Source organism: Pelodiscus sinensis, chromosome 1 (assembly GCF_049634645.1).
Source record: "Pelodiscus sinensis isolate JC-2024 chromosome 1, ASM4963464v1, whole genome shotgun sequence".
Taxonomy (NCBI): domain Eukaryota; kingdom Metazoa; phylum Chordata; order Testudines; family Trionychidae; genus Pelodiscus; species Pelodiscus sinensis.
The window spans coordinates 303,560,298-303,572,702 of record NC_134711.1 but is presented as its reverse complement, the minus strand read 5'-3'; the positions used below and the strand labels follow the sequence as shown (position 1 = coordinate 303,572,702).

General features: G+C 41.5%; 1 protein-coding gene across 1 annotated transcript in view; it reads right to left on the bottom strand.

The window, feature by feature from the left end:
• ARHGAP42 (Rho GTPase activating protein 42) overlaps positions 1 to 12,107 on the bottom strand; it is a gene marked incomplete at its 5' end in the record, with an annotated part of 102,595 nt that extends 90,488 nt beyond the window's left edge. Inside the window, one exon of the mRNA XM_075920006.1 lies at positions 12,009 to 12,107. Within this exon, the coding sequence (XP_075776121.1) occupies positions 12,009 to 12,107 (99 nt within the window). The remainder of the gene's footprint in view (positions 1 to 12,008) is intronic.
• Between the last annotated feature and the right edge of the window lie 298 nt (positions 12,108 to 12,405).

The following is a 12,405-nucleotide window of genomic DNA, read 5'->3' as shown; positions in this document are numbered from 1 at the left end:
TGCGGATTTCCTTGGCAAGTACTTAATAAAAATATATCTTACCTCTCTTTTTGTCCACTTATAAAAGTCACACATATTTACTAGCATACATTGACACAGATTTTGCTATGAAGAATGAACGGGCTTATGGAATTTAGATTGTTTTATTTTATTAAATAGAATAGTTCAGAAATAATGCACCATAACTTGACCTGAATGCTACTGTATTTTAAAACAGAAGCTAATTTAAAATCCCTCTCCACTGGGTTTGTTGCTACTTTTTTATGCAATGCTCACTGGAATTGTACAGTCCTTGAAATCTTTGTTCCAATGCTAACCAACAATAGATCAAGAACATTAGTGACATGTTTGATTTTACATATTTTCCCATGAAACTTTTTATGTCATCACAGTGTGAGTTTAACCCTTGTCTAAGGAAGAACTAGATTCATGTTATGAGAAAGCTTTCAATTAATGTGCAAAACTATAACACTATTGTTTACAGAAGAAAAAAAGGTTATTATGTCACGTGTTAATGGCAGCAGTGTCAAGATTTCTTTTTTTACTCACTGATGCTCTTTTAAGAAATTATGCTAAGTTGGCACCTCAGTATGCAGGAAAGCAGAATATACGGTCTACTTTTCACTAAAAGATATGTCAGTTGATGTAGGTTGGTCCTCTGGTGGCACTCTTTTAAAGATGCTGACCGGTACAAATTATGTGTTGTACAAGAGGGTAGGATGGATCTAATCCTTAAAATAACTTTGTCTCCATTCTGCAAAATTAATTCTGAGCTCACAGTGGAGATGTGTGCTACTCAACATCTCTTATGCATTGCAAAGGACCGTTGATGATCATCCCAGCAGCAGTGTGACAGGCAGTCCTGTATGAGGCTAATGTCCTTCATCTGAGAGTTATGATGATGAAGGAAGTTCTGCAGAGATATGGTTCATGGCTAAAGTACTCACATGTTGAGTTTAACGTGAAGTCATGCTCAGGCTGCACAATGCTTAGAACTACTCTCACACTGGGGCCCTTTGAAAATAGTAGCTGTAGACAGACCATGGCAGAAAATTGCAGTGGCAATTATTGGCCCCTCAGTTGCATTGCACAGCTACACACTGTTAACTGTTATAGACTTTTAAGGGTGTGTCTAAACAGCAGGATTTAACTTGAAATAAGCTATTCAAATTGAGCTACATCAATTGCATAGCTTATTTCGAAGTACAGGCAGTCCCCGGGTTACGTACAAGATAGGGACTGTAGGTTTGTTCTTAAGTTGAATTTGTATGTAAGTCGGAACTGGTACATATTGTAGGGGAAACTCTAGCCAAACATTTCTCCAGAGCTCAGTTTTATTCTCCCACACCTCACTTCCCTCAGTCCTTTATTCTCAAGCTGAGGTGTCTGCTGAGAAAAGCCGCTCCACGTCTCCCTGGTCTGCTGGGGGAGGCGTTAGTTTCGCGTCTCCCTGGTCTGCTGGGGGGAAGCAGCTAGTGTGGGGTTGCCTCACCCCATTTGTAAGTAGGGATCCGATGTAAGTCGGATCCATGTAACCTGGGGACTGCCTGTAGCTGATTTTGAAATAGGGCGCGTCTGCACAATACTTATTTCGAAATAGAGCACTCTTCCTCCTACTTTCCCTACTCCGCATAAATTTAAGGTTACAGGAGACGGAGTTAGAAGTCCTCCAGCTTGACAGTATTTTGACACTATTTCGAAATAACTGCCTGCTGTGTAAATGCGGACTACATTATTTTGGAACAGTGCTGGTTATTTCAAAATAGTATTGCAGTGTAGACGTACCCTTACTCGTGTTACCCTTCTGCATTCATAATTTCACAAGACACCTACAGGGAACTAATTTCTTGTAGCCACTTTATTCACAGGCAGCCTATCAGAGAGTCTCATTTCAGCCTTTTGTATCAAGAGTATGAAGGTTTTTATGACAAATATTGGTACAGTACATTACAAATCTGCTGAGTACCATCACCAAAGAAATGGGGCAGCAGAGAGATTGCATGTGGCTCTGAAGGAGAATGTAATTCGCATACTGGAGGAAAGTCAAGATGCACCCTTTCTTATTGTATTAAGTCATGCTTTACACGATCTAGATAAATTGTATCAAGTATACGGTTAGCTAGGTAATCGCAATTTAACATCCTTCCTCCTGCACCCTCCCAGCCTTCCAGACAAACTACCCTCAGCCCACTCCTGCACCTCCCTCCCAGCCAGACCTCCATAATGCTAAAATTGCACACTTGTCAATGTAGACAAATAATACATTTCTGTAATTTGACTCTTGTATTTGATTTGGTCACTGTTTAGTTTTATAAATGAAAACTGACTACATTTAAATTCCAGATTTGAAATATAAACGTATAGTATGTGTGTGTGTGTGTATATAGTATATAATACTCATACAAGTATTGTGGGTGTGTGTGTGAGAGAGAAAGAATAATGGTACCCTATGGTATATCTTGGGTGGTTAACTATAGATTTCCATAGGACCTATACTTTTTACTTCTGGATACTTGAATACAATTAAGATGTGATACTTTTGTGCTTTTGTACTCAAGTAGTTTTCCAGAAGGATACGCTGTCTTTTACTTACCATACTTACATTTTTTTCAAAGCAGCAGTACTTTTACTCAAGTAACTTTTTTGGGTACTTTTTCCCCACCACTGATATTACCCTAGCAAGACTATTGCTATAAGCATTTTCTTGCAGGTCCAGGACCATCAACAATTCTGCCCCTAAAGAATTTAATTTCTAACAAAAACAAATGAAGGTTGAGGATGAGAACTGGTGCAGCTTTGTTATTTATCAAGTTTTTAGTTCTTTAGTTTTTTTTCAATTGGTGATAGATATAGAATGAGTAACGGCTGGAATGAGGAGTTAGTGAGAATATATGAAGGCAGGAAGAGGAAGAGAGGGTGAGTCAGAACTCTTCATCTATCAAGCCATAATGAGAGATGATTTTTGTTTCCCTGACTCCTCTTTATGACCTACATTTAGGCACCTTCTTGCAGACACAAAGAAGCAGAATCGTGCTACTACAAAGCTGTTGTTGCTGTTTGTTGCTGCTAATGCACAGCATTAATGACTGATCAGGACCATCCATTTCAATTATTGAATTAAGTAATTACATGAGCAAATGCTGATCTATGTACATCGGCTGTCATGGATACATAGTTTGTGTTATGCAACCATAGGTGCATGTTTTGCACTCGGAAAAGAGATAAATTTATAAGTTTGGATGACATTGGCAAGCTTGTTGCTGAACAAGTAAGCCTATGTGTTGAAATTATTCCAGGCTAGATCATGTGACGTGGTGGACAACTCCACAGTGAACAAGGGCCAAAATAAGTTAATCGTCTGTCCTGAATAGAGGTGGCAAAATCAGTCTTACCTGGCACCTGCCACCAATATAAAGCCTGGAAACAGAGCCCAATAGAGAGAATAAAAAAGCAGGACAGAACAAAAGACTTGGAGGAAACTGACTGAGCAACTCTGAGCTAGAAAAAAAAGCACAGGATTGGATTTCAGATTGCCTTATTGTTCATGTTTGTTAAAGCAAAACCCCAGGAGACTGAGTTTTGGTGCTATGAGTTTGTAAACTGTTTCAGAGTAGGTGGGAAAGTGCCCCTCCCCTCAACACACACATCCACACAAGACAGTAAGGAGTTAATTTGTATTTCTTTCCATAAATACAGGAGGTTGATTTGAAACCACTAAGCACAGACCAAAGACTCGCTAAAATCACAGGACACCTCATACCATATCAGCTACCTATAAAATCGTGTAAAGGATTTATACACTTTATCTCTTGTTCATCACAACAGGAATATTTAAGAAATCTGAAACAATCCAGCTTTTAGAATACATTTGTCCTTGCTACACAGATAACAGCCTTCATCTGAACAGCAGACATTTAAAGTCTAGAAAGAGGAACAACAGTAGGCTTTTAAAATACATATGTTAAACTCTGCAGTCAAACTTTAGACATGGATTGAGTTACCTGAATGAAAAATAACACTCAGCTGCCACACACAGATCAATGGAATTTTACCAGAGAGAGAGAACAAATAATCTGTTCGGTTTATTTATTTCTCTGTCAATAAAGACATTATCCAAAGAATGAAATCGTTGAAGTGAATAATATTTGTTACTATCCAACAACTGTAGCTAGAATTTTTTAGTCTTAAAAGTCAGTATCTTTTATGGGTGGCAAAAAATGAGGCTTTCCCTTAGATAGATAGATATTATTGGGTAAGAACACAGTTACTTTCTCACAAATAATATTCAGATTTTCAGTGGAATCTTATTGTTTGAACCTTCCAATCACTCTGGGCATTGTACTATGGATAAAACTGGAAATCTGGTGCAAAAGCAGGAAAGTGGGAGGAAAAAATCTTTTCTGTAAAAATACTGGTATTGCCTTTTGGACTCTTTCCCTCAACTCAGGCCCCAAGTCTGTTATGTATTCAAGTCCTACCTTTTGGGGACAGTTTATTCTTCAAACACAATGAAACAACCCAACCTAAGTTCCTTTGTCTGGGCCAGCAGAGGAAAGAAAACTCCTGGCCCCTTTAAGGAGTGGTCCTCTTCTGGTGGGTATTTAGCCTTTTCATGTTCATGGGCTTGAAGCAGGGAGATGGGGGAGGGGGGAGGAGGTTGAGAGGAAGGATCCACTTTGGTGATTAGCTGCATAGAAGGGTGCAGAGCACCTGAGCGTCATATGTCCCTCTCCAGTGTTCATCTGCTTGCACCTTCTTCTGAAAGAGCTCCTCAATCAGATTTTGTTTCCTCTCCACTAGAGATGTTAAATTGCAGGTAACTGACTAATCAAATAGTTGATGCATTTTGCATCAACTATTCAACTAGCTGATAGAGCTCTCTAAAGTGTGGAAACAGCCCTAGGACAATTGCTACACTCTAAAGGTAAAAGCACCACATGGAGCCCGATTCTGGGCTCTCGTGGCAGCATTTCAAAGCTGTCAGTGGGAGAGTACCCTGCTGACCCTGGGCTCCAGGTGGTGCTGCTGCTTTGAAACTCTGGGAGGAAACCCTTTTCAAAGTACCCTCTTTTCCCGTCCCCCCTTGCTGCCGCTTTCTGATAGAAGCTTGTCGACTAGTCCTTCACATCCCTACTTTCCAGAGATAACCAGGGGAGCTGCTGTTATTGAATGGTGAGGAGAGTGGCTGGAGCCCTTTTCCTGTTTCCTTCCTGTCACCTCCTCGCTAGCAGAGCCGAAGATGCTGGTGCTTAACGGCTTATTTTTCCTGTATCCCAGTTGCCAGATGAGCTGTCTCTACTCCATTGTGCTGCTCTGTTGTTTCCAAAGCCCACAATGGCAGGCTAGGCTAGGAACAGGGTCAAGAGGCAGCAACTACTTGGCCATTAAGGGGAACTCAAAGAACCCCAACTTCTGTCCCCTGGACTTCATATCAAGCACAAACTAGGGCAAGTCAAAAAGCTTAAAAAGCCCCACAGGGACCTGGCTTAGGGCTACAGTGACAAAATAATGATCAGCTTAAAACACCTAGCAATTGCTTACAGCCTTACAGGAGGTGACATGCACTTTTTGTTTTATAATATGGCAGCTAGAGATGTTAACATGTAGTCGACTATATCATTAGCTAATTAAGCCCAGGCTTATTGGTGAATCTTGTTGACTACATGCATTCTGGCCTGTGTCCATGGGGAGCTCAGACCCCCACACAGACAGGGGCAGCTGCTGGACCAACATCTGTCCGCAGCCAGCCCAGGTTGCCACAGACCGAGATTGCTTTGCAGCAGCCTCTGTCGCACACTCTCCCCCCACTCCACAGCAGCCTCAGTCCACAGGGCGCATGGACCCTCCGCAGACAAGAGCTGATGCCAATTTGTGATGCTGCCTCTGTATCTGTGGCAGCAGGCAGCTGAACTGTATGGAGAGCTGGTTTTTAAACTGGCTCTCCTTGCGGACCAGCTCCCTCCTGGCACCCCGCACTGCTCCCTCAGTATTAGAGGCAGCAGAATGCCATGGCAGGAGGCTCCCCGGGAATGGGGCTGGAGCGCACTGGCTGCTGGCCCTGCCCCCCAGGACTATAGAATAGTTGAGTAACCAATAAGAATTCATGCAGTTATTCGACTATTCGATTACCCAATATCTAATATTCCTAATAGCAGCTCAGATTGATACCGATACTTGAAAGGTTTCAAAATTGGTGATCTTGTGGACTCAGACTATGAATCAATATAGAATCACAGGGTTGAAAGAGACCTCGGGAGGTGCTCAAGTCTAATCCCCTGCTAAAAGCAGGACCAATCCCAAGTAAAGGCCCAAAGTTGACCCTGCTCAGATACTGGCTTACAATGACACATTTACTTTGCCCAGTTCTCTCATAGTAAGGAGCTCTTCTGTTTACCCCAATGAAAAAACAATTAGCATTTATAATGAATATTCTTTATGAAATCATAGTGGATTTCCAGCTGCTATAAGGTGACTCGCCAAGAAACTCTAATAACTTCTGCATAAGGTAACTATAAAAGCTATATTTTCATTTTGTTTTATGAGCTTTACATTGTTGGGCAACACAAATGTGACAGTTACAAACTACACTGTACCTTCTGTGGCTAGACTAAGTGAACTGCTGTGAAATATAGCTGGGGTAAATTAATCCCAGAAGTGAACATGCATTTGTTTTCTAAGTTAAAAAGAATACTTCTAGCTAGGAATGATTTAAAGTAAAAAGCAACAACAGAATATCTCCGGGGACAGAAGTAATAACAATCTTCTGAAACACAAATTTTTAAAAAGGGTAATAACACTGTTCTTTTAACTCTTACAAAATTATGTTTGTTTCTTTTCTCTTTGATCTGATTTAATCCATAGTAAAAGCCAATGAACATTTGAACAAACATTGCTAAATACTGTACTTGATGGATAAAGAGAAACATGAGAGTTTGGCCGTAGCGCACACAGCACATCATACAATGATCTCACCAACATTACCAGCTGGGGACCAGCAAACCACATTTACCAAATAAGGTAAGTTGCTTCGTTCCTGAAATTTTTTCCCAGTTATCTCACTCCTCTTTTCCTAGGATTTATACAATAATTACAGAGGTCATTTTTTCAACTCAGATGGAGTAAATCATCGGGCTACCTAATGCAAGACTGAATTTGTGTAGTCTCTGGAGAACTCTCTGTTTTACTGAAACTGAGTGTGCACAAAAAAGGAAGAACTGAAATATGTGGAATAAAAACAAAAAAGCAAGTAATATAAATAATCAAGAAAGTGATGCAGATAGTGTATTGTTAGTTTGCTTACAAACATGAATATTTTATTTCCAAGATCTATGGGGACAGTTTTTGGTTTTGGTTGTGTACCTGCATATCTTGAGCGCTTACAAAGGATTATTCTTTATTACTGGACCTGTACTCCGTGGGTTTATGATGACACTGAATATAAAATATGATGTACAGTTTTGTACTATATTTTGGGTATAGTTTATCCTCAATATCCTTTCTGAAAAGTGCAACTGCATTATTACAATTCTATCAGAAGTCCTCTTCCTAACTCTTATTTTTAACTGTTTGAGCCTATATCTACTTTAAGCAACTCTAAGTACTCCAAATTCTTCCTCACATCCTTTCCTTCCCTGCTGAAATTTGACAAAAGCTCATATTGATATGTATAAATGACACCCATTATATACATATCTGATGCAAGGTGTTACTTCAACAAAGTTCATGCTATATTTTAAACTTAAGTTTAAAATAAACAATTAAAACTAAAAGGCTGATAAAGAAGGAAAATAATACAATATTAAGAACAGTTTTTTAAAAAGATGTAGGTGCAGAAACTATGGTCACAATTTTGGGTTGTCGGGTGTCCAGTTTTCTACCCGACAGACCGGTATTTGCGCCCTCTGTCCGGTAGAGAAATTCAGAAAATACCGGACATGTGCAATGTCCGATATTTTCTGAAACTCTGGCTGGGCGCCGGATGGAATCCTGGCGTGGACGGGGGAGTGACTGGGAGGTGGGGTCGCAATTGGCGCTGGGAGCCCTGTGGTCACATGCAAAAGCCGAGCGGGGCGGGGGCCAGGATTCCCAGACACTCCCCCCGCCCTGCTTCTGCACACAACCAGAGGCTCCCAGCACCAATCGTGGCCCCGCCTCCCAGCTGGGAGCCTCTGGTTGCATGCAGAAGCTGGGAAGGGGGCGTGGCTCTCAGCCACTCCCCTTGCCCCCGCCCGGCTTCTACCAGCAACTAGAGGGAGTGCCTGCCGGGGGCACGGCCTGTTGGACCCCGGCTGTGGCCAGTGGCTGCACTCCCCCTCCGCCAGTCCCGTCTCCTGTCCCTCTTCCTCCCGGCTGGTCCCACCCTCCCCCACCCATGATCAAGTGTGTCCGGTATTTTGAGGGGGGTCTACCTGGTAACCCTAGGTCACAAAGGCTGATAAACTTTGACTGATTCTTGAATTGTGCTTACAAGTTGCAAGAACTATGCATGAAAACTAGGTGCACAATTCAGCCTACTTTTGCATACCTGATTTCTCAAGAAAAAAAATCAGGCAAAAATCACCTCCTAATATATTACTTTTTTTCTGGTTTATTCTACATAGGTTCTTTACCACACTCACAGATTTACCATTCTTGTTAGAGGCTTTTAGACTATTGGAGTTTATTTTTAAGAATTTTAAGTATTATTAACGATCACCTCTGTGCTGCTCTTACTTAACTCAATCCCCTTCCCAACTATTTCATTTGGCAGATCCAGCTCTGATTAGCTCAAACTAGACCCAATCAGACCCTAAGTTATGTGTGTGGTCTGACCCACCTAGTGCTGAAACTGACACTGAACTCTGGCAAAGCGGAATAAGAAAAGACAAACATATTTATTTTGGATTTTTCTAAAACACTCAACTAGCAGAGCTCTCATTTGGTGGCTGAACCTAAAAGGTGTTAACCTAAGAACCTAATGATCCAAAAGTGAGGCAACAAGGTCTAATGGGGCACAGGATTGAGTTGGACAATCTCGGTTTGAGTCTTAATTCAGCCACTGAATTATTGTATGGCTTGAACATGTTCCTTTTCCCCCAGTTATGCACCAGCAGGGATTAGGGATATTAGACAGCATATAACTGAACAGTCATGTAACGGCATCAGATTTAAGCAGTTACATGACTATTTGATAGACCCTGTAGGCTAGGTTGGCAGTCAGTATGCTCCCGGCCCAACTCCCGGGGAGCCCCCTGCCACTCTGCACTGCTGACTGTCTATCAGAGGCAGCAGTGCAGGGTTGCAGGCATGAGCTGATCCATGAGGGAAGCCGGTTTAAAAAAACAGCTCCCCATGTAAACCAGCATCATCATGTTGCTGCCTCTGATACAGAAGCAGCAGCATGAGGTGGCAATAGTCTAAAAGCCTCTAACAAGAATGGTAAATCTGTGAAGTACAATAAAATGGCTTAGTAATAAGGGTATACAAAACTGAGGTTATGTCTGCACCACTGTTTCCTTTGTGCCTGGGGAGTCCAAGCTCTGTCCGAAGCGGGCCCAGGATTACTGGCGACAGAGGCTGTTCCAAGGGATGTCTGATAGAGGCAGCAGCGCAGCGGAGGGGAGAGGTGGCACCCCAGAGCCAGTGCTGGGGGAGAGATGGCTTTTAAGAGATGGCTCCCACTCATCACCAGCTCCTGCTCCCACATGCTCCTGGGGCATATGAGATGGGCTGCTCCAGCACTCCACCTCTGTAGGAGAAAGCAAGGGGGAGCAGCCGGTCCACGGAGCTGGCATGCATGGAGAACTGCTTAAAAGCCAGCTCCTGGCAAGTACTGGCTCCTGCCTGCTCCCTTCACCCTTTGTGCTTCTGTCTCTCTATCACAGTCAGCAGTGTGAGGGTGACGGAAGGGCAGGCGGATACCCACTGGCTCCTGCTTCCTCTGCACTTGCTGCCTCTAATATAGCTGATAGAGAGGCAGCTATGGAGTGGTAATATGTGTAATCAATAGGATTAACCAATAAGCCCAGGTTTATTGTTTAATTGTGTAGTTGTCTACAGGTTGACATTCCTAGCAGAAACATGGTAAAAATTAATGTTTGTAAAGTTCTCTGCCCAGGAAGAGGCTTGTACAAAGTGGTTAGTGTTACTGTTAATAGAAACAGAAAAACGGAGGGAGCAATCTCCAAACACAGAAGTATTAACTGTCTAGCAAATCGATGATTTCATAAATCTAAAGGGGGACAGTGAGTGCTGCAAATTGCTCTGCAATGACTTCTGCACCCGAGGAAGAAGCCATGTTAATGACCTCTGGATAGAGTCTTGTTTAGCCTTTCCAGACAGAACGCCTGTCAACAACACAGTGAGTCTCTACAGAAAATGCAGTTACATCTCTGAGGCTCCATTATTACAAAAATTAAATAGGAACACAAACAATCAAATAACTTCCAGTACATGTAGGAATGAAAACTGCTAAAAATAGAAACAATTTTTAGATGACATTAAACTCTATTATTTGCAGCATAGTTAAAAACAAATTACCATGTTCTGTCCTACCATAGTAGGACATAGGTGCGGTGAGAAAAGCATGCAGCTGCCAATATATCAAATACAAGTGAAGAAAAAACATCCTCTTTGTCCACAGAAGTATGACCACAAGTTCACAGCAGGAATTTGCTCCAAACATGTGTTTAGTTTCTGTACAGAGGATTCTCCATCTTTGTACACTCATTAGAGTAGTACACTCAAACATTATCACTCATCCATTTCTCCTCTCATCATATTTATTTCGCCTCATGTGACTCTGCTCTGATGCAGGAAGAGTGCAAGCCCTTCTGTCTATTTTCTTGGCCCACCATGTCATGCTGTTTATATAAGAACTAAACTTAACTAGAATGGTTTCCTGAAACTAAAACAAGATTTAAAATGGAAGGGTTTCCCAGATAATCTATTGGCAAAGTTTTAAATAAAGGTGGCACTATTTCAGAAGCAGTACATATACTCAGACACCAGTGGCTTGTACCAGAATTATGCATATTATGAGCTCCTGTACCCTTTAAGACTCTCCAAAGCAACTATTCAGCAGAGTTCCTGTTTGCCTTAAGAATTCTATCTAGAATTGAGCAAGAAATAGGACTTTCTAGGCTGAGAGCACACCTAGGACACTCCTTTCTTGAATATGTCCCCACATGGCCTAAACTCAATACTAAGCTTTGCTGCAGCCACTATGTACTACTCTGATAACTATTTAGCTAGCCTAAATCATTGACAAAGGCAGAACTGTCCCATCCAATGGATGGTTTGGGGCAGCTGATCTGGGCTCTGTGCTTCAGGGGAACATGAGCCCTGGATGGCATAGGGGCTGGCAGCAGCTACAGGCCCCATTCTGCCTAATGGCTCCTGGTGTCACTTGGAAGAGTAGGGGTCAATGGGGAGGGGCAGAATGGGGACTGGGTAGGGGCAGAGCAGGGGCAGGAAGAGGCAGGATGGGGGCAGGGCTCCATTGTGCTAGGCTCTGTAAAAACTCCATAGTAAACAGTCCCTATCCCAAAGAGCTTGCAATCTAAACACAGACATTGGGAGTAAGAGGACAGCAGCAAACAGATAACGAGCACAGAACAGACGAAAACAGCAGGAAGTTTTGTCAAGGTCTTTGGAGATGTTCACAATGCATATAAGAGAGTGAGCAAGTCAAAACTGAATGATTTCAATTATTTCTCAGTTACTTTTTTGTTTTCCAGATGGGATTGAATTAAACCTAAATATCTAAAAAATAAGGTAACTAAGGATATGAAAGATTTGCTGCAACAACTAGGAGTTCTCTTAGTGCCTGAGGTATGCAATATATCCAGAACCTTAAAATGTCACTTCTAAAATGTTCCGTTCCACTGAAGCAAAGAACTAAGTCCAATTTACCACTACATAAATTCAATGAGAACAATGGAATATTTTCTTTAAAATGTGTATAACCTATCAAGTGACATAGTATGAACTTCAAGCAAATATCAAATAAATAAGAACTGGTTCCTTACTTTTGCTGCACCTATTTGTTCTTTACGAAACTTTTCCAGAGGTGCTATTAACACATCATTGGCGTTCTGGATCTGAAAAGTCGAACATAAATATTCAAATTATACCTCTTTTCATATATAGTATTTGCAGAAAGTTGGGAGTGAAAGTACTATAGTAAATCAAACTTTGCTAATCTACAAACTTGATAAAAACCCAAAGGTTTCATCACACTTGTCATTGAAGGTTTCACAATAGAGTACAGGCACGGATACACCTAAAAAAACTTCTTAACATTTATAAAGTATACTATAAAATATTTCCCCAAATATTTTGAAGCATCATAAATAATAAAAACTCAGTTATATTTGTCAGTTTAAAATAAATAAAAAGGACTAGTGCGGGATTCCTGGTACTTGT